The 23,005-nt window shown below is 41.3% G+C and overlaps 2 protein-coding genes across 3 annotated transcripts; both read left to right on the forward strand.

Moving 5' to 3' along the window:
* The first annotated feature begins 828 nt into the window (after nucleotides 1–828).
* On the forward strand, nucleotides 829–8,611 carry sirt2 (sirtuin 2 (silent mating type information regulation 2, homolog) 2 (S. cerevisiae)). Its single transcript, XM_037776136.1, has 16 exons — nucleotides 829–1,037; nucleotides 1,187–1,236; nucleotides 2,316–2,364; nucleotides 2,640–2,750; nucleotides 2,867–2,908; nucleotides 3,017–3,123; nucleotides 3,223–3,279; nucleotides 3,440–3,508; nucleotides 3,752–3,881; nucleotides 3,981–4,040; nucleotides 4,223–4,278; nucleotides 4,392–4,468; nucleotides 4,789–4,840; nucleotides 4,963–5,030; nucleotides 5,482–5,548; nucleotides 7,170–8,611. The coding sequence occupies exons 1-16, from the start codon at nucleotides 1,022–1,024 to the stop codon at nucleotides 7,311–7,313; spliced, it is 1,155 nt and encodes a 384-aa protein (XP_037632064.1). The 5' UTR covers nucleotides 829–1,021; the 3' UTR covers nucleotides 7,314–8,611.
* Nucleotides 8,612–8,780: 169 nt separating this feature from the next.
* On the forward strand, nucleotides 8,781–23,005 carry rinl (Ras and Rab interactor-like). Of its 2 annotated transcripts, XM_037776108.1 has the most exons (11): nucleotides 8,781–9,918; nucleotides 10,084–10,249; nucleotides 14,194–14,305; nucleotides 14,890–14,962; nucleotides 15,851–15,939; nucleotides 16,043–16,125; nucleotides 16,896–17,109; nucleotides 18,288–18,989; nucleotides 19,140–19,457; nucleotides 19,559–19,690; nucleotides 21,102–23,005. In XM_037776108.1, coding segments are annotated over exons 1-11 (2,391 nt in total). In that variant the 5' UTR covers nucleotides 8,781–9,916; the 3' UTR covers nucleotides 21,602–23,005. The 2 variants fall into 2 exon arrangements, with proteins under 2 accessions (XP_037632036.1, XP_037632035.1); XM_037776107.1 differs by lacking the exon at nucleotides 8,781–9,918 and having other exon boundaries at nucleotides 10,070–10,249.

Consider the following 23,005-nt stretch of genomic DNA (forward strand, 5'->3'; position numbering starts at 1 on the left):
CATAATCCAGTATGAGCCTCGTACTGCAGCAGTGTTACACCGTACAATGGGCGGATGAAGACACCGGTTAGACTGGGAGACAAGAGTGAATGGGGATGAAGGAATCACTGCTGCTTTTGTATGTAAAGATACCATCTGCAATGATTTGGTAGCCAGTTTTGATGTGAACAGAGCTTGTTGTAAGCTAGTTCTACTTCATGTTGGGTAATATTTATTTCAAGTTTATTTAAAGGTCCCATATCGTGCTCATTTTCAGGTTCATACTTGTATCTTGTGTTTCTACTAGAACATGTTTACATGCTGTAATGTAAAAAAAAAACATTATTTTCCTCATACTGTCTGCCTGAATGTACCTGTATTCACCCCACTGTCTGAAACGCTCCGTTTTAGTGCATTTCAACGGAATTGCGTTCCTAGGCAACGGCTTGGGTCCAAGTTTACTTCCTGTCAGGTGATGTTATTCACATACACTGCAACAGGAAATACACTGGGACACATTTAGAATGTTTATGTTTAAAACCGTGTAATAATCTATATATTTTATATTTGTGACATCACAAATGGACAGAAATCCTAACGGCTTGTTTCAAACACACAATTAACTGAATACCGGCTGGGTGTGTTTCTCCGTATAGTGAGTGTTTTGATAGTTTAACAGTATTTATATAGCACTTAAACCTTCTTTATAATATAAAAGACATGAAAATCTCACTTTTTATAATATGGGACCTTTAAAGTTGTAATTTTATCATGTCACCCATGTTTATTCACAGTGAGTTTGTAGTATTTAGAGTTTTAGGTGACATTTAACAACATATTATCAGCGGTAGGAACCTATTATGTCAAGAGAACTGGGTCACAACCTACACGGACGGTGATTCTGACGGACAACAACAACACGGTCCAGCTGTGTGCTCGCTGTAGTAGATTAGATACCTGTCGTCGTTACTTGGTGAAAACTGTGATTTTAATTAGTTGTCATTCGGTCTCTTGTGGTTGAAGGGTCTCAGTAGACGGTTAGATGTCTGGTTCACCAGGTAGGAGACTCTCTGAGGTGTTCATTAAGTGAAAACTTGACAAACAGACGATGCTACACCGAGCTAGCTATGAAGCTAACAACTCGTTTACAGAGAAACATCTGTTGAGCCAGAGTTTAATGTGTTTTGTTTTGTATTTGCATTTGTAGAACTTCCTAAAAAAGACGAAGAAGAGGAGGAGGTTACCCCTGAACCAGAGGTGAGGAAAACAGCTTGTCTGTAGTTACGAGACTGTAACGTTAGCTAGTGGATGTTAGCAGGTCATGTTAGACGTTGTTATTGTTGTTAGCTTTGTTAGAGCCTATCCAAACAAAGCAGTCATCTGTCATCGTCTGACTAACGCAGATCTCGGGGGAAGAAAGCAGCCATTCACAGCAGGTTTACTGCTCAATTCAAACTTTATTTCAGACACACAGGAGGGGCCATAGCAAGACAAGAAAAGAAAAAGAAACAAAAAACATACGAGATAAGATCACAGCAGTTCATCATTCAATTCACATGTATAGGCTATCTCGCCAGTGTTTTCTGAGCCTGGATGAGTACCGACTAGTGCAGCTCTTGCTCGGGCTGGTTAAAGCCTCTATGATGCTGTTCTGACTCATCCAAACGACAAATAAAAGTGCCTCACATGTAGGAAAACCAGAGGACACAAACAGTTGACTGGCACTATGCCATCTGGGAACCCAACAACAACCTCATTGCATCATTGTAAGCCACTATGAGCCTTCGCATACTACCTACTTGTAGCTAAACCAAAGATGAGCTGTGTACAAAGGCGTGCAGAAAACTCTAAATAATGAACATTTTGCATTTACAGAACACACACTGAACTTACGAAGCAACATATTTGCCTGAGCATTTAATTTACAGCACTGTTGATAGATGTCTCTGTCATCATTCCAATCATCAGTGAGAAAATGGCCAAGGTATTTTATTTCCTTGCATGTCGTGAGAGGAATATCGCACAAATGAAACACAGGAAGAACTAATTTCTTATCTTCTCTACTTCTGACTATCATCACATTACTCTTTTTGGCATTACATTTAATGTCGTAGTCTTTGCGGTATTGTGAGCACACCTTCAGTAATTGCTGCAGCCCAGCACTATATGGACTGAGAATTACCAGGTCATCAGCATGCATTAAATGATTGATAACAGAGTTTCCAACAAGACGGCCTGTGTTACACCCATTCAATTGTTTCGATAAGTCATCCATATACACATTGAACATTGCTTGTAGTCACTGGTTTTAATGTCAGTATTGTGTCTTTTTTTAGGAGCAATCCGACGACAGCAGTGGGGAGGAGGCTGCAGGAGACACAGAGAGTATGTGAAAACAGGCATATCTGAGGCAATGGTGCAAACAACTTGAATAGAAACTCTTTTACAGCTGTTGTCCTGTTAATTAACACATCTGGTATATTATTACACCGTTATTTAATGTAATGTGTCATCATACTGTAGATGTACTGCTTACAATAATTTATTATTCATGAATACATTTTTTAAAGTTAATTCCCCTATTATTGGTTTTATCTGCATGCATAGTGTTGTGTTTATTCTTAAATGCTTCATCATCTTGTTCTCTGTGTTTTTGCCAGTGGACTTCCTGCGTAACCTCTTCTCCAGCACCCTGGGCCTCGGCTCACCAGACAAAGTTCTGGATGATCTGACTCTGGACGGAGTGGCACAGTACATAAAGAGCGGCAAATGTGAGTCAGTTCATCCATTATGGCTGACCATAGTGGATTCATTTACTGCTTACAAGCCTGTTATCATAGAGCACTTCTTATTCATTTAAGTCAGACATTTCTTTGCATCCTCACAGGTAAAAACATAATCTGCATGGTTGGAGCAGGAATATCCACATGTGAGTGTCTCAGAACAAATATTTAAAAGTATCAAACTACTCTCAGTAATCATTGTTTTGTTTGTATAAATCTTAATCTATAACCGTCAACATCATCTCCACCCACAGCGGCTGGGATCCCTGATTTCCGCTCACCAGGATCTGGCCTGTATGCAAACTTGCAAAAATATAACCTGCCTTACCCAGAGGCCATCTTCCAGATAGAATACTTTAAGGTGTGTAAAGATTGCTTTCAACATTTGAAGAATGACACACTGGAGTGTGTAACAACTTTCTCCGGGGCCCTAAAAAATGTTCTCTATCTTCTATCTCAGAAACATCCAGAGCCTTTCTTCGCCTTGGCCAGGGAGTTGTACCCAGGACAGTTTAAGGTACAAAACACTTGCTGCCTTGTAGGCCTCATATTAATTTTTGAAAACTGTATAAAATAAAAATATATTGGAACATTTAAGCATAAAATGTAACTTCAGAAAACAATCAGCTGCCTCACATGTGTTTGTTGTCCTGTGGTTGATTTTTATTGGTGTTCAGCCGACAATCTGTCACTACTTCATGAAGCTGCTGAAGGACAAGGGTCTCTTGAGACGCTGCTACTCACAGGTAGGAAAAAAACCCTGCTAGAGTCTCCACTTCTCATACTTTTTTTTATTATTAACAAAATGATAATATACAAAGAATTCGGGTAAATGGAAGCAGCACATACAGAACAGATAAGATAAGTAAAATACAATTATACATGAGAAGTATAAAATATGATTAAAGAACAATAACATTAAGATATAATAAAAACAGGAGTCTATACTATATACATAGATATAAACAAATTCAAATGTGTCCATTCAGAACATTGACACTCTGGAGCGAGTGGCCGGGCTCGGAGGAGACGATCTAATCGAAGCTCATGGAACGTTCTTCACGTCCCACTGTGTCAGCTTCCGTTGCCGCAAGGAGTACAACCTGGACTGGATGAAAGGTGCCTTTTGCTTTTGTGAGCTTTTAGAGAGCTTATTGATTATTGAGTTGTTGTGATTTCAGCCATTTGGGACTTTAACCTCCTCCCTTTGCTTTGTAGATAAAATCTTTTCTGATGACATTCCCCGATGTGACAAGTGCAGCAGTTTGGTGAAGCCAGGTCAGTTGATTTCTGTCTCTCATTGTTCATTTTAGTTCCTCTTGTTCCTCTTCCTAAAAGCCCTACCGACCTTTCTGCACACCATTGTATCTCTTTTACTTTACAAACATGCTTGCTATATAATTATGTCACCAATTATTTCAGTATGTCTTTGTACCTCTGCTTTTTTCGTCCTCACCCAGATATCGTATTCTTTGGAGAGAATCTACCTGTTCGGTTCTTCACTTCAATGAAGATGGTGAGCACACGGTGGTGGATTCTACGCATAAATGCATGTTTAAAGAGTGAGTGATGTAACACCTCTGCAGAAATGTATTGTTTTTTCACCGTCTTTATTTATGTACCTGTCAGGACTTTCCTCGCTGTGATCTTCTCATCGTCATGGGGACGTCTCTGCAGGTCCAACCGTTTGCAGGTCTAGTCGGCAGGTACTGCAGATCAGGTTTCATATTCCTGACATCTACTGCTGAGCACAGACACTGCTGCAGTAATCTGTATATATCTAGTATCTGGCAGTGTACTGTAGTCTAGCAGCCAGTGAGACTGCCCTGCATTATGAAAGATTCAGGCTTGATTCCAGCAATAATCTTAGTCTGTTTAAGTGTTTCTGAGGAAGATGCTGAGGGCTCAGTCACCCACATTTTGGAACTTATTGTATGCAGATTGCTCTAATTACTAAAATATTGTTAAGTAATTGTTTGTTTTCCCCTTTCTTTCTATTCTCTCCTGTGTTTTTTTTGTCATTTAGGGTTTCAAAAAGTTGCCCCAGACTGCTCATTAACATGGAGAAGGCAGGACAGGTGAGCCTTCACCCCTCCATCAACCATTTCCTGCCTTTATCCAGACTCTTTTTTTCTGTCTTAGATGTATTTCTTGGATTCTCTGTGCAGCTGCAGCATTGTCTGTGTGTTTCTCTGTGCAGGCTGATCCTCTATTCGGGTTGCTGGGTTTTGGAGGAGGGATGGACTTTGACTCAGACAAGGCGTACAGGTGATACAGAGATGCTGCTACTTCTTCTGTCCAACTGTTTTACTATAATACATCTGTCTTCCGGTTGCAACCTATATCTGATATGAAAAATTTACATGTAATGTGAATCTGATCAAACACAATAGATGACACGTTTTTAAAAATAGATCAACTGGGCCAAAATGTTCAGTAATGATTGATATATTTTATATTAAGCATGTGCAAGTATTCAGTGTATCAGTTTAAATGGACATCATGCAGTTTACATTTGCACCACCAGAGGGCACCAGTGCATTATCCACGATGATGATTTATTGAGATACCTTGTGCCATACTACATCTGTGCTGTGTTCATCATTTAGCTTAATATTTAATGTAGTTACTCAGTAGTCACGCAATCAGTGCTGGTAATGAAGAAGTGGTATGGAGCCTGTCCAGGTTCTAACACAGTGTCCTTGTTTCTTCTCTCCAGAGATGTAGCTCACATCAGTACATGTGATGATGGCTGTTTGGCTCTAGCCGAGCTGCTGGGATGGAAGGTAAGTTACACAATCTTCTTTCACAGATCCTGTGCTCATTTAAGGTTGTACTTCTTGTTGGAGTACAGTCCATTTACCAGAGAACAACCACAAAATAGCATTGGACCGTAGTGATCATTTCAGTCAGGAGGTAATTAAGCCGATGTAACCACTGCTGTAATTCAAACACAATTTACTATCACTGTTTCCCTCATAGGTCTCGTCAAAGTTTAATAGTCTCATTTTTGAGGGAATGTTTCTGTTGTTTTAGGTGTTATACATCTCAGTTACTCTCTCTTATTTAATTTAATTTTTATTATCTAAATTGTTACTTTTAAAGGCACAATGAGAAGGATTTTTTTGATTGTGGTTTGTAAACACAACATTCAAAGTTGGCCCCTCCTCCCTGACTCAACGAGTGTTACGCCGCTCGCCAGTTGGTGAAAGCCAACCCCAGGTTCACTCGCGTTTTGGAACGAGCTTTGTCCGCTTGGCGTTTTGCCTCGTTATATTTGCGTTTTTTCTGCAGCCGTAGGGTTGTCCTCGAGCAAAGAAATTCTTAGTCGACAAAACACTCATATGATTATGTCGTCTAATCGATTAGTTAATTTAATCGACCGATCTGTAAAACTGAGTTTCTCCACAAAGAATCACACAAAGGCACCACTTTAAATCTTGTGTTTACCAGAGATGTGCTCATAAGTTTCTTGGAAATAAATCATTCAGCATGAAAAAAGCATAAAAAATGACTAAGCGACTCAAGAAATCTTAGTCAACTAAGACCAAAATGACCAAAACTGACCAATTATTTGACTAATCAACTAAGAGGGGGGCAGCCCTAGTTCGCCATTTTCATAGCTTCCTCTTGGATGCATGCTTACCATCTAGCACCTGGTCGCTGCGTTTTTAGAGGTTGACACCCTGATACGTCCTGAACTCAGCAAAATGAAAAGAAAAGAGAAAATACAGGCAGAGGGCTGCAGGGTCTCTGCAGATACAGACGTCACCACACACTTCTCGTGGGTCATAAGTGGTTGCCAGGCAACTAGCTGAAATGCTGCACCACTTAACCACAAAATATAATTTTTACATTACTGTTTGTGTGTGAATTAAACAAACAAGAGGATACAATGTCTTAATCAATGAGTTTTAGTAGCGCTCGTGGTAGTTTGAACTGTTTGAGGCTAACTGTTCCCCCCTATTATGCTAAGCTAAGCTAAACACCTGCTTGCTCTAGTTTCATATCTAACTTGACACCTCTAAGGTTCATTGAACTCTTGTGATATTAGGCATGTAAATGGTCTAGTTTCAAGATATTGAATATCTACTCATTGGCCACATCAGTAGCTCTCATAGATATATCTGTATGGATTCTCACTACCCACATACCTAAATATACAGTGAGCAATTTAGTATAAGGTGCAGCTGTGGTCGTCTTGTCAGCATAGAACTGCAGCACAAGCAAAAAGAAAAAAAGTGTAAACTATTTATAATGTTCCTGTGTGAAGTTGTGGTCGCTAGTCACCACCGTGGACTTCTAGATGAACGCAAAGCATGCGCTGTTTTTCTGTAATTGTACAGTCAACGTCCTCTGTGTCTCCATACATTCGTCATGTTGTCTGTGCCCTCCACTTCTCTCCAGGTGGAGCTGGAGGACTTGGTGAAGCAGGAGCATGCCAAGATTGACAGTCAGGACAAGAAAGAGAAGGCCGGTGAGAGCAAAGGAGCTGCAGCCGAGGCGAGCTCTGCTGCATCAGTGGAACCAGAGCCCAAAAAGGAAGAGTAACTTATTAAAAAGGCTCCCTTTTTAAGAGAAGCTACTGTGGTGATGTCACCGTATGGAGATGATGAGGATACCCGGGGTTTGTGTTTGGAAGTGAAGCTTCGCCCACCGGGTGTCACACTCTCCTTTTCCATCTGCGGACATTTAATTCTTCTGAACAATCTCGCCGTGATATCCCTGTGTTTTATGCTTCTGTTTATATCACACATCTGCACTTTACTGACATTAATCTACTTTCCTTTTTGCTTTAGCTTGCATCTGTCTTAGCTGTATATTTCTTTTTGAGGCAGTTAGCTCTATGCATGGGCAGATTTTTACTGCAGTATGCGGTGGCGTTGTTCAAGTACAGCTGATGTTTACAGATCTCAGAGCGTGGAAGGTGGTTAATATCTCCTAAACCCTGGCAGTGTGATCATTACTTTGCTGAATTACAGAACAAGCTACTATACTGTCTCTGAACCAGCTATTGAGCACAGCAGATGGCGTAATTTGGGCCAAACCACTTCAGCTCTCTTCACTTCAGTGACGATGTGGTTTCAGTTTAAGCTTCCTCAAAAGATAACCAGGCTATTGTGTATTTTATCTGTTATCTTTTCCCCCCAAGCCAAAATTTGTTGGCCTGATTGTTCTGTGACGTCTTAAAGGGATGGGTGTTTTGAAGAGGGGGTTGTATGACGTACTTAGCCATAGTCAGTGTATTATCTACAGTAGATGACGGTCGGCAGCAAAAAAAAGCCACCTAAAAGAAAGGCTCACCTAAAAAAACGTCATCTACTGTAGGTAATAAACTGACTATGGATAAGTACCTGATAGGAGAGCTGAGGTAGTTGTAAATATAACAGTAGGTTAAAGTGGAACTTTTAAAATATTTTCAATGAACAGCGTTTTAATCTTAACCTTCTGCTCCTGTTGGATTTGATTTCTCTAATTTCTTTTAACACAATTCTCAGATGTTTATGAGGCAAGTTATGTCTTCTTAATCTTATGGAACAACAAACTGTACATCCTACACAACATAACATTAACGTTGCTCTCTAGAGTCAGGATGCTAGTTGGTCCTTTGTTGATTTTACTTTTTAAATCTTTGGGGATTGTTTAAGTGCTGCAAAAACTCAAGAAGGATAAAAAGACAAGAATTGCTAAAATAGGGTGAAGAAGTTGTATCATAGGAAACTATTTGGGTTATCTGAAAAAGCATGAATTGTTGTAACATGAAATAAATAAAATACAAGGAGGGTGGACACGGTTACATTACCATCAAAATAATGGAAACCAATTCAAAAATCCTGCAATAAATTTGACCTTTGTAAAGCTGATAATGTTCCTTCTGGTTGAGACTGTGTCAGAGAGAAGCTGATTCAACTCTGGTCATTTTCAGCCTTTAGAACTGCGCCCATAGCAACGGCCTGTTATGCATAGCAACGGACTACTATAAAGAAATAACAGACCGTAGAACGCCGTGATTGACCAATCAGAATTGAGTATTCAATAAAGCCCTGTAATAATAGATTATAATAACTATGCCAACATTTGGCGCTGGCATGGCTCAAAACTACAGTGATACAAATGTGCTGGTCTTCAGCTCCTACACTTGTTAAGAATTGTCTTCCAAAATTAAGATAACTTTAAAAAGAGAGATCTTTTAGGTACTACTATTTTGTATTAATTTTACCAAATTAATTATTATTATTATTATTATTAATAATCAATTTTAGCTTCATTAGTGCCAGCTGCCTGCAGATCATGGTGTTGGTAGGAAATGGTTTAAACAGAAAGCGTGATAGCGTTGCATGTAAAAGGAAGACTGTGAATCTTGTTGCCACGGAAATGTTGACCAATCAACAAACACTTCATATGCGGTTTCCGTGAGAGACGGGACTGTTGGACAGCCCGCAAACGCACTATATGATGAGATAAATAGACACGAAACCCTTCTGTGCAGCATCTGTTCTGTCTCTCCCTCAACTATATTTTCTGTGCATTAACATCTATAAATGATGGATTCAAAGCTTAGCGTATGCATATGTGTTTAAATTTCTTCCACAGCTGCAAGATAAAAATCTGTAGCACTTAAAGAACACAGATAATCTCAGAGTTGTGGCAAAGCCTTTGTCTGTTCTCAACCATTCATCATTCTGAGCAGAAGACCGAAACGGCGCCGCAGAGAGAATAAATAGTCACTTTAGAGTACATGCAGTCATTTTGCTGTTCACCCCGCGCTCAGAGCTGGGTTAACCACATGCATACTGGAGGGGAGGGGTTGGGGGGCTGACGGAGGTGCCGTGATGAAACATCAGCTCAAACAGTTTCACATGAAAATTGAAAGTGCATTAAATGCCAGCATGTGCAGGAGACAGAAGAACGCGGCAGCCGTACAACAGTTACCTGCATTTTAAGTATTCTGCACATTACAGCAGGAAACTTCTCCAGGATGTTTTTCTGAGAGAATGTGTGTGAGCTTCTTATTGAGGCCCTGTTGGTATTTTGAGCTCTTAAGCAATATCTTGCAGAAAGGAAGGGTTCAAGAGGAGATTGCAACATGAGGAGATATGTGCTAACAGCGTAGAAGAGAGAAGATATTCAAACTAACTGAGCCAGCCCAACACATGTAAGTATCAACTGTTTTCGTACCACCATAAGCTTGTGTTTAAGTCTCTTTCTAAAAGAGTGTGTCTGATTATTTAACGTGAATGTTCAAAAAACTAAATCGTACATAAAATCCTGCCAGATGTGTTGTCTATGTGCATGCTCATAAACGTATGTTTGCGTCCAGGGCGGTCCACAGTCCAGTTAATGGGACGACAGCCATCCCGTGGAGGAGGAGCAGGAGGAGGCTGACGCTGTTGGAGCAGCTGAAGGGCTGTCAGCAGGCCTGGTGCCCCGCGGCCCCCTGGGATAGAGAGGAGGCCCACGATGCTCTCTGTGAAACACCTGCTGGGGTGAGCTTTTTTCTGTTTTATATCATATTAAACTGAACATATTTGGGTTTTCGACCATGAAAAAAAACAAGACATTTAAAGTAGGGCTGTCAATCTATGAAGATATTTAATCGCATGATTGTCCATAGTTAATCACAATTAAATCTCAAATGAATTGATTATGCCTTGTCCAAAACTGTATGGGATTATCATAAAGCGGTCATGTCGTGGGTACCCATAGAACCCATTTTCATTCACATATCTTGAGGTCAGAGGTCAAGGGACCCCTTTGAAAATCGCTATGCTAGTTTTTCCTCACCAAAATTTTGCCTAAGTTTAGAGCGTTATTTAACCTCCTTCCCGACAAGCTAGTATGACATGGTTGGTACCAATGGATCCTTTAGGTTTTTTAGTTTCATATGATGCCAGTATCTTCACTACATTTAAATCTGGGCCCGCTAAGTTGTGTTAATGCGTTAAATAACTTAGTGGCGTTGAAACGAATTTGCACGTTAATATTGTGCTTATTTTGACAGCCCTCATTTAAAGACATCACCTTGGACTTTAAGAAACTGGGATGGACTTTTTTCACTATTTTTGGACATTTTGACTGGACGATTAATCTAGAAAATAATCAGCAGATGAATCGATAATGAAAATAATCTTTATTTGCAGCCCTAGACACATCTTTCGCCAAACAAGGGGTGAAAGAATACATTTGTAGGACATTTACTTATAATATTCATGTTTTTGAGCATTTATTTTAGAGGAATTTTACTTTTTTGTGTCCATTTAGCTCCATTTCTGATCATCAGTCTTTCTACTTTCCCATCTCTCTACATCTCCTCTCACTGTGTCACATCATTTGTACGTAACCCAGTTCACATCATCCTACCAGGTCATCCAGTCCAGGTGTTTTATGAAACTACGTAGCTTCAAGCTCTCAAACAAGAAAAGCAAACGCGCTGTTGGGATGTCCGCTTGCTTCACTTGTTCTTCATGTTCCGTAACAACAGCAGTATTCTTAGCCGGTCCGAACGCTGACATGCAACAACTCAGCGACACGAAAGTAGTTCCTTTTTCTATTTGACATCTGATAACACAGCGGATGCTTCTTTTTGGGGCTGAATGCAGAAGTAGTGTTGAATAAAAGGGTGTGCATACCAGGGAAATGACATTACGAAATGGATCCATCTGCAGCAAACAGAGAACGTGAGTAGGACAGAAAATTATATTGAAGGGTATATTTGAAAGGGTGACATGCAAATAATTACCCAGAAATGTAAGACTGTAACTGGAAGTCATTGACTCGTGAGTATGTGGTCATGGGGAAGGAGAGGAGGGTTTGTTTTTCATTGTGGAAACTCTCACAGGAAAGCTTAAGATTTTCATAAATAACAGTGTGAAAAGCATGTTTCTAATACTGGTTGTAGGACGACAGATATTGTTGATTGGAAATGCCGAACAAAAAAGTCAATATGTTTATTTCTGCTAGAACAATTTCCAGAAGGTTTTCCTATGAATCAGATGCATGAATGACTAAATGTTGCCGTTATGAATCAACGGAGTAATTGCTAATATAACGCCTCTACTGGCAGTCTGTGTAAATGAGCTCAAGGTGTGGTGACTTGCAGTGAACTCTATTTCTGTGCGCACTGAGAATGACAGCCACTTCCTGTGCGTGCGTGCGTGCGTGCGTGCGTGCGTGCGTGCGTGCGTGCGTGCGTGTATAGATGTATTTGAGACCACCTCCGAATTCAGTTGTGGTGATGTAACTACATGACTGAGCCGTTGGTTTGCTGTTTTTGGGAACTGCATGTGCTGCGTTACCCAAGTTAATTATTTCTCAACCAGCTGTGTGTTCTGCTTTAGTCTCCGTTTCCACAGAAGGCAACGTGATCAGAGCCAGTGTCTCTAAAAAACAGAACGTATATGCAGTTAAAGCAAAATTTGGTGTTAAAAAAGCAATGTTAAAATTATATATTTTGGATAAATACATTAGTGAAGCAATTCAGACCACTTAACCTTTATAGCCTTACTAATAGTTCCAAAACTCAGCTGCTCTGCTTCATCAGGACTTTGTGTGTGTGTGTGTGTGTGTGGATAAGTCAGATATAATTGGCAGTGGCGTTGCAGCACAAGCAAACAACTTACTGACTGTCATCTGACTTTGATTTAAATGTTGCTAAACTGATTAGTGCAGGAAAATAACTGAGCTCTGCCTACTTCGACCCAGTGGAAGGATCACAGACAACACAAAAATTATAGAAATCTTTTGTGTGAAATAACCAAAACTGTCCTTACTGGTAGAAAACGGTTCATGGTGCAGCCCATTATTCACTGCAAGAAGATGATTTGGGGGAAAAAAAAGTTTTTGTCAGGCCTTTAATTCAAAATACTTCCTCAATCTACAAATAGTAGCTCTTAATGAGTGAGCAAATGTATTTTAACATTTTTAAAAAGTGTCTGCTGTGAGTTTAGCAATAGGACGTGACAGATTCTAAAAGCAAGAAGACCAAATTATAATGTTTTATTTTGTGCTAGATGCTAATGTAAGTATGACAATATGCTCATAATGACAATGCTAACACACTGATGTTTAGCAGGTATACTGTGCATTCCAATCCCCACACTACCATACCTTTTAGTATGAAAGAAAAAGATTTTAGTATGTCCCAATACATACTGTAGTATGTCGAATGCAGTATGTAAAGTACCAGGATGTCCGACTGCATCTGGTCACATTTTGCAGTGTGCAAGCCAGCATGCTTTTCTGGCTATTCTGACCCAATGTCCTCTGCACAGCGGATATATGAGCAAGAGGGCCAAAGTTCAAGGCGAGGACTCAAAGCTGTCATTACTGGCATTGACAAAGGCTTTGAATGTATGTAAATGTACGTATGTAAATTCATATTTCAGTTTTTAATTTAAATACGTTTGGACAAGAAAGAAAAACACAACAAAATGTGAAAAAGGTGACGAGTCCTGAGCCGATGTGAGTCCACTCTCCGCTAGTATTGATTGATTGATTCTTTATTTTCGTGTCATGCACACAATGTGCCCAACCCTCATGGGTTTACAAGACACCAAAAATACAGTTGCAGTGGTCAAACATGTCATAACATTTCATTCCATTACAAAGTTACAGGTTATTTTACTGCTCAGGTGTTAATCAAAATATTCTGCCTTTCCTCCCAAGTTTGGCAAATAAAATCCACTACAAAAAAAGGTTCCCTTCCTGAAGCACAAATCAAGTGTTTCATAATCATCCATCCAAAAGAAATCAATATAAATGGAGGTAATTTTACAAAAAAAAAAGTACATCCTTTGTGTCCTTATAGACAGGAGAGTAAAACAAAAAGTGAAACTCCTTCTCAGTTTCACCTAGCTCACATAACAAAGCCTGTCCTCCTGTGGAGTGGCATTAAACCTGCCGGTTTCTAGGAGTAATGGTAATGTTCCTGAGCATAACTGTGCACATCGGGATCTTTGTCTCTTGTTTTAATTATACTTCAAATAAAGTTCTACACTATAGTTATTCTTTATGAGACTATAACTTTGGAACGTTCAAATAAAATAGAGGTTTCAACTCCTTAGCCCCGGGATGGCCATATTGTCCCGTAGTATTAACCAGCCTCCATAGAGTCATATCGGCTTTCTGGGCACTTATCAGCACTTAGGAACTCTGGGAAATGTGCTGTTTACGTGACTGTTAGTTTGGTTACAACAACCGGTTATCAAACAGACTGATTTTCAAGATCAAATCAATCCATTCACAGAAACACTGACGCAGCGTTGATTCTTTACTACACTGTCATCACTCAGCGTTTCTCTCTCCCTGCTGCCTGGTTGCCATGGAGCCACGTGGTGTACTGTAGCTTGTCGGTGTGAACATTTAAAATAAAACCTGCTCAACGAGGTAAGACTTCAGACACTGAAATGAGTCACTGTGTGTCTCCCTCCAGAGTTTCCTGGTTGTGCGGGACTCTGCGACGTCTCAGCCCAGCCTGCTGTGTGTTTCTACTGGAGGAGAGAATGGAGCAGTTGTTGATTACAATATCAAAAGCACAGGCACAGGTATGGACCAACCGCAAACATATACTTCTTTCTCTCTCTCTCTCTCTTCCTCTTCCTCTCTCTCTCTCTTTTTGTATGTGATCCAGTAACTAAGTTCCCTATGTGTGACTTTTAGTGGTATTTTATGAATCGTGACACGTTAGACTGATAAACTGATAACCCAATGACGTCATATGTTCTGTAGTTCTGCTTTGTTAGTGTGCTAACAGTAGAAAGCTGAGAAAGTTGTAACAGGTGAGAAAAGTTAATCAGTTACACCTGGTCAAACAGGCTGTCAGACTGCAAATACTGGTTCCATAAACTGTGAACTGCTTTTACTAATTAGACATACTGGTGCTGTTTTTACTACTCTGCTGATTCATGCAGTGTACTTAAAATTATAGGCTGAAACAAGCACGGGAAGCCACAACGCCCTAATGGCTAGTGTGAAGATAAATCTGATGAAGCGGTCACGCTGTCTTATCTTCAAAAGTCCCCTCTCATTCTTCCTGGTTCAACCTTCGGTGTGTTTCCAGGAATGTATTTTTTTTTTTTAGACAGAACATGACGCTAACTGCCTACTCTTTCTCTGTTTGTCTTGTCAGTCTTCCAGCTCACAGAGTCTCGTCTGTCTTTCTCTGACTTGGCTCAGCTCGTGCTCTTCTACTCTCTGACCAGGTAAGAACCTGTTGATGCCTTTTTATTTGTCGCTTCTTTAACATTTTATTAGCAATTACATAAATATGGCACCGACATTGCGGTGATTGTCTATATGTGTTCTCTCATGCTGTCTAACTCCAAAATTTGGACATTGACAAAACTGTCACCCTCTTGGCTCAGTCTGTTTAAAGAGGACCTGTCATGCTCTTGTGCTCTTTCACTTTCCTTTAGTGCGTTATATAGTTTTTTGTGCAAAATGTGTAAAAGGTCTGCAAAGTTACAAAGCCAAATTCCACGCTAAAGGCAGTTACTCTTCCTCGCAGAATCACTGCTCCTGAACTGCCTGAAGCGCCTTGCTTGAAGTCCCGCCTTTTTTCCATAACGTGGTGATGTCACCAAGTAACACATTTGCATAATACCTGCTTAGCAGCTAGTTTGACACGCCCTCAAACAAAGCTAGTTAGAGCAGAGTGGTTGATTGCTGAACCGTGGATCATTAATGAGCGCAGTCAGGAGGACTCGGAGTAACTGTCTGCTAAACTGCATTCTTAATCATTCAACCTATGTTTTTTGACTACAAAGTAATGACTTCTTGGTGACTAAAACTGGACAAAGACGTTTTAAGTTGTCGTTGAGTAAAACTAGACTAACTATGAAGGATAAAAATGACTAAAATGTGACTAAAACTAATAAGCGTTTTCATCTCAAGACTAAGATTAAATCTAAAGGGTGAAAAGAGGTGCTGCAGCATAGCTGGTATGAGTAAAGTAAAGCATTTTTTTAACATTAAAGCATTTAAACATGTTCTAGTGGAAACCCAAAATACAAGTATGCACCTGAAAATAAGCATAGTAGATCTTCGTTAACAAATGTATTTTATCCCTGTCATCGCTTCCTGTGTGTCAGGGATGTGTTGGCCGTCTGTCTTTCTATTCCTCGCTGGATCTACAGTGTAACCGAGAAGAACAGAGATCATCTCTCTCAACTTGAACCCAGTGAGTCCTTCCAGTCCGTCTCAGATCTTCTCCCAGAAGCTACGTCAGAAAAAGATATTTAGAAGAACTGTCTTATTAACTGTATAATACCTCTCTGATGCAGATACTTGGCTCTGCACACCGCCGGAGCAACAGACTGATGAAATGACGCAGACGGAGCCAACCAACGTGATGTGCTCCATACAGGTATGTACTGTATGTGTGTGTGTAGAAGTACAGGTGATGGGAACAACTTCTTTATTTCCATGTGTTTGTGAGTGTCTCAATACTTTAAAGCTGCACTAATCAATGTTTTTATATTAACAATGGATTCAACAACTCTGCAGTCACCAACTAGGTAACGACTAGCTTTATCTCTAGTGAACAGAGTGCAGCATTTAGCAGCAAAAGAGACAGATATTTTTCTCCAAGTTGGTGGAGACCTAAACCAGAGCTAAAAATAGAGTCAGTGTTTGACTTGCACTCACCAGGTGGCCAGAAACACGACTCCAAATGAATGCTAATGTTATGCTAAGGTTATGAATTCTGGGAAATTAGCTGTTTAGGTGACTGTTAGTTACAACCAGTCATCATCATGACTGATTTTCAAGATCAAATCAATCCAGTCGTGTCAGACACAGTAACAGAAACAGAAACAGACATAGCAACTTCGTTTTATGCATGTATTATTGAAAACATATACAAATACTTTATGAATGAGACCAAATATGGAAGAAATTCTGCAAATTTATTTGGCGACCCTAATAAAATCTCCTGCAACCCAGTCTTTGGGAAAGACTGCTATAAGGTGATAATATATTATTGTTGAGCTTACAGCTTGTTCCGCTGCACCCAAGTGGCCAGAAAATTAACCCTGCTTCAAAGTAGAGGCTTGCATTGTGACAAAGCTTTATGCTTGCATTGTGGTGAGCAGTGTGTCACAACATCCTATTTCTTCACTGTGTCTGTTCCCTTAGCTGACTTCCACCAACGGGGCCCTGTGTATCATCAATCCCCTCTACCTACGTGAACATGGAGATGAGTGGCTGACCCACAGAACCACGCAGCCATCGAATTACAGACAAGAGCGACGCCTCAGCACCACCAGGGCATGGGCCGGGGCAGGGTTACACAGTAAACGAGCCATCTCGTTGGACCAGGAGCCCTCTGCTGCCAGTATGCACAGTTCTGGTGAGGATTGGTCATCTGCTTCTTGGCTGGGTGCTCCACAAAACCACAACTTGTTGTTTTTTTACATTTCTATTTGAGTATGAATTATACGAACAAGATATAACCTGTTAATTAGTAAAGCTTGTAGTTGGTAGGTGGACTTTATTACCTTTGGACAGAGCCGGGCTAGCTGTTTCCCCCTGCTTCCAGTGTTTATGCTAAGCTAAGCTAATCTCCTCGTGCACTCCACACGCCTGTTCAGGAGGCTGTCACTTCATATTTAGCATACAGACATGAGATTTTCATATCTAACTCTCAGTAGTGAATGAGTGTATTTCCCAAAATGTTGAACTATTTCTTAGTAAGGGACTATTTAGTTAGTAGAAAGGAATTTGTTAATGCAGAAATCTCAGAGATAGATACCTCAAAACCTTAGCAAATTAAAGGGCCGTTCACATGCCGCGTTTTTTCGCCCTCAAATCCATTGTTGTCAATGTAGAACGTGTGGCAGGCCCGCTCAAATGCGGGAGCGACGTGCAAGTGTTCCCAAGCACCTATTTTCAGAGCGCAACGGCTGCGCCCCGAGATAAAAAATAGTTCAACTTTTGGAATGCTGCAGTGTGCAACACGTCATGTGACTAGGAACAACCAATCACAGCTGGTAGATATCTTTACTTTTCTTCTGTCAGTTTATGGTAAATATATGGAGGAGAAATTAAATTATTTTAGAGCAGGGTTACCCAAAGCTTTATGATCTGTCCCACGGACTATTTTACCTGTTTCACCCTTTCCATCCGAGGACGTCACAACATCAGGTTGAAAGGTCGACCAAACTGACGCTGACAAATCGAGCAGTAACGCTACTGTGAGGAATTGTTTAGTCAGTGGCCTCACTGACTTTTACTGCCAAACTTTTACTGCCAAATTACCGCAACTTCATCATCATCATCATCATCGCAGCACACAGGTTTTTGTTGCCTAGTAACGGCAGGTGCAACAGTAGCGCAACCTCCGAAGCACCTTGGATAAAACGATGAAAGCAGCACGGCTGGCGTTTTCCACACAATTTTAGACGCTACATGTGAACGGCCCCTAAAACTGTCTGCATGGCTAAAGCTGTCTTTTTGTAATTTGTCAGAACTGATGCTTAAAACACGAAGGCCAACACGGTGTTCATCATCCATATTTTCCTTATCCAGGTCTAATCAGAGCCATGTCTACTGAGTCACCACAACGCCCCCCAACACCAGCTTCTCCAGGAGGGGTGGTCTTCAGGAGGCCCAGCAGAGATACTCCCTCCAGCCTCTCTCACAGAGAGAGCACGGGGAGCCTTTCTCCATCTACTTCCTCCACCCCTGGAAGTTCAAATAGGGCGTCGCTGGAGCTGCCGCCTCATGGCAGCCCAGTGCCCCCCCTGTCTCCTCACAGGGTGTCCTGGATTGAAGATGGAGTCTGGCTTCCTCCGCCCAGGCCTTCCTCTCTGCTCAACCTCCCGTCGCTGGAGCTCGACTCGCTGTCCATCAGCAGCATAGAGGAAGAGCAGGAGTTTCAAACGGCGAGCTGTACCCTACACCAGCCGTCTGCGCACCGGTTGGCCGACAAGGTCATGAACCGTCTCTCAGCGGTGGGTCAGGTTCTCGGCGGGCTGGTATCTCAGAAGAAGAGACTAACCAATCGCGTGAAGGAGGTGAGCGAGCGGAAAGGTGCGGCGTTTGGGGAGGCTGTGAAAGAATTTGTGGAGATGACGCGGAAGAAAGGGGCTGATGCCGGCGGGGTCACGGGGCCCGAGTTCTTACAGGAAGTGAGGGCATCGCTCTCGTCACTGAGAGAGACGCTGTTGGACTATCCAGAAATCCAGATGTTGTTGGACAGCATCACTGACATGAATGACTCGGAGATCGGTGAGTGAGCTAACAGTGAAGTTTGACAATGGACTAATGACAAAATAAAGTGTTTAACATATTTGACAGAACAATTGTTATTATTTTGCAACTGAAGTAGATCAATTGTTTGTTCTCCTTTAATTTACATATCTCTCGCCCCTCCTGTAGACACCCTGGTGGAGCTCTCCGTCCACAAGGTGGCTCTGAAGCCCGTCTCCGCTCACCTCTACTCCTGCATTCGTGTTTCCCGGACTAATGACGGCACCTTCGAGCGTCTCCAGAGCAACATGTGTGTGCTGGAAAAGAACGGCGTGGAGGAGTTAGGGGGGTCGGCGGGAGTTGGAATTCCCGACTCTATCTCCCTGGAACGGATCCAGCAGAGGTTCACTGCCATGCATGAGGCCTACTCCCCAAACAAGAAGGTCCAGATCGTGCTCAAAGTCTGCAAGAGCGTCTATCAAAGCATGAGTGTTAATGCTAGCTCAGGTAGCCAGGTGTTTTTTATGATTATTACTTTCTTTGTTACTGTTACCTTATTAGTCTGTTAAGTACTCTTTAAATTCACATTGTCCTCTCCTCTCCTGCAGGCAAGGTGTTTGGAGCAGATGATTTCCTGCCCTGTCTGACCTGGGTGCTGCTCCGTAGTGATGTGGTCACCTTACAGCTGGACACAGACTACATGATGGAGCTGCTGGACCCCACACAGCTACAGGGAGAGGGTAAGACAGGCAGACACAAGCAAACACACTGTCATGCTCATACACAACACATTTCCACCAAAACACGCCATGTTTCCAAGACTCGGTTGCAGTAGCAGTTATAACGCAGATGGAGATTTACACATCAAATAATATCAAAACATACATTTAAACAGGTTGCATCACACAAACTTTCTTACATGAAGATTAGTTGTAACTAAATAATCTTCTCCCAGTAACTGCCAGGTGTAACTGTTGCTGTTGTGACTGAAATAGCTACCTGACCACCGTTAGCTTGCTAATATATGACCCATTTATCTGACTTGACACCTGATAAAATGCTGTTTATTATCATGTAAACCAAAAGATTTAAAATTACATTTCACAAAAATAGCACAACATACCTCAAATGTCAAAAATATGGCAATAACGTTTAGCTAAATGACCAAGTTGTTTGGTTAGTACAATCAGATGTTTCCCACTTATTCTAAACTGCATACTAATTCTAAAACACATATTTCTCTATATATGCAATGCATGTATTAATAAAACAAAGTCATACCTACATTTTCTAGCTAAGCAAACAGATTCAGTAACGCTTAGTTCACACTACACGACTTTTTAACTCAAAGACAGCTTTTGGAGCTCCCCGACAAAAGCCTCAGATCAGAGGCAAATCAGTGCTCAAGGGCTTTGTGTAAACTGTTCAAAGACGCGAGCCGAGGGGCTCCCGGTGCATCGCTGACATATTCCAGATATCTAGCGTGCTAAATATCTGAGGAGAAACCTGGGTTGTTTTGCACCTAGAGGAAAATAGATAAATAGTAAAGACGTGTGGAAACAAGCTATTATGTGCACACGATTGCCAATGACAACATCAACAAGCATGACTACAGGCATGGTACTAACGTCATTTACTGTGTCGTTTCTCGCGTGTGTTTTCATGACAAAATGTAGTTTGGAGACCTCATCGGGGATTCCTTTCAAGAGATCGCCGGAAGATCCGGGTCATTTTATACTCGAAAGATGAGCTTTTTTTTGCTTCATGCGCCACTAAGCAACTTTAATAGGAATGAACAGGGCCCCGCCTCCAACGCTGTATCCAGTTCTATTTATACATCCATGATTCCACCTGGTGAAAGATCTTGTATTGTGAAAACCATGACTTCAAGACTCCCGATTACAAGAAGGAAGTTGTGTAGTGTGAACAGTACAGCAGTTCGATCCCCGGCTCCCACTGTCTTCATGTTGTAGTGTCCTTGAGCGAGACACTGAACCCCAAGTTGCTCCCCCGGCGCTTAAGTGCAGCCCACTGCTCCTACAATGTTTGGATGGGTCAAAGGCAGAGTTCAAATTTCATGTATATACTTGTATGTATATGACAATTGTAATAAAGTTAAAGTTTCCCTTTCTGCATTCCCCATATCAACAGGTGGCTACTACCTTACAACTCTATACGCCTCTCTTTACTATATCAGCAGCTTCCGGCCGCGATTGGCCGCCCGTCAGCTCAGTGTCGAAGCCCAACAATCTCTGAACCAGTGGCATCGCAGGCGCACCCTGCACTGCAACCAATCGCGCCGCAGCAAGAATCGACGGACCATTCGCAGGCCGGCGTTACGGGACCAGGGAGCGCAGAGCTCCAAGACAGAAACTGTGAGGAAAGAGGAAAGTGGGAAAGAAAGTGATTCTGTTAATGATGACGAGTCGCAGCAGCAGCAGACGGAAAGCACCACAGAGGCTCTGCAGCCGCTGGAGGAAGAGGCGAGCAGAGCGCGAGAAGATGAGGACGGATCACAGACGTCCACTCCAACATCAGACTTTAATCAGCAAGATGTAATAAGGAGCAAACAGGAACATACTCAGACTCTATGTACAGCAGAAGAAGAGGACCACAGAGACAATGGAGAGAAGAAGAAGAGTGGTCCTTGATGCAAAAAATGGCGACTTATTGACTGCACATTTTTTGACCATTTGTCAGTGTGTCAAACCCGAAAGGTGCCACATGAACCACAAGCATGTCCCGTCCTGCTCAGGTTCATCTTCTATAGACCATTTCAATGGAATTGCGTTGCTAGGCAACAGCTTGAGTCCATGTTTACTTCCTGTCAGATGATGTCATTCACATACAATGCAACAGGAAATAAACTGGGAAACATTTCTAATGTCTACGTTAACAACTGTGAAATGGTCTTTAGAGACCAAAGAAAAGCTTTTGATTAGTGTCATTAACACACAGGTGTCAGTTAATTATGAAATTTTGGTTGGGACTCCTCCACTGTCACACTACCCACGTTGAGGCCATAACAAGTGGACAATGCTCCATTTTATGGGTGCATAAGGTTGGGAAGCACTGGCCTGAATGAGTCCACATTTAATGTCATAATTGTATTGTAATGGAAAGTTAAAAAAAATAAAAGTTCCGCACACTGTAGCTCTCTTAAGTGCAATTTATTATCACATCCTCAAGTAGTGACGTTTCAAGTCTGAAGAAAAGCATCTGCTCGAAACGTCACTACTTGAGGATGTGCTAATAAATTGCACTTAAGGGAGCTACAGTGTGTGGCCCTTTATTTACATTTTCATTGCTGTCTGTTATTGGTCAAGCACCTGCCTACTACGGTTTTGGATGTGCGTGACCACTTTACATTGTTTAATAGTTGTTTTATAAAGAAGAGAGAATTTATACAAAAGTTATTATTATATTTATTTGGGAACAAGTAAAAGTTACAGTTCATGTTTCAGAGGCTGTTAGATTTTGTAAAGTGCAGCATGAGTTAGACTTTTTTGTATATGCTGATTAACTGAAACTAATGTTTTTGATTTGTAAATATTAACATGAAACGTGCAAAAAGAGTACATTAATAAAACCAGCATACACTTGCTCTCATCAATACCATTTCCAGCAGCAGCTCTGTTTCTCATTTATTATTATGATTATTGCAGAAGATCATTTAACAGCACTGGGCACAAAATAGTGTCAAGTGTTGTTAAATGAGCAAACAGGTTCGCTTTGACTCTCATCAACCCTGAAAATGCTTCAGAAAAAGCACCAAACAGCAGACGGACACAATCAGCATCCAGCTGGTGAACGTAGTGCAGCATTTAGCAGCTTAACAGACGGATATTTCCCTCAGGAGTTGGTAGAGATAAAAACAGAGCTAAAGTAGAGTGAATACCAGAATGACATTCATCAGATGGACAGAAACACGTCTCCAAATGAATGATAACGTTGCTCCGTTTCTGCTGGATATGTAGGTCTAAACAGGCAGCTGCAGACATTATGTGATAGGTGGGTCTTTTTCCTGCTTGATGTGGAGTTCTTCTGATCCCAAA

The sequence above is a fragment of the Sebastes umbrosus genome, chromosome 7 (assembly GCF_015220745.1).
Source record: "Sebastes umbrosus isolate fSebUmb1 chromosome 7, fSebUmb1.pri, whole genome shotgun sequence".
NCBI lineage: Eukaryota > Metazoa > Chordata > Actinopteri > Perciformes > Sebastidae > Sebastes > Sebastes umbrosus.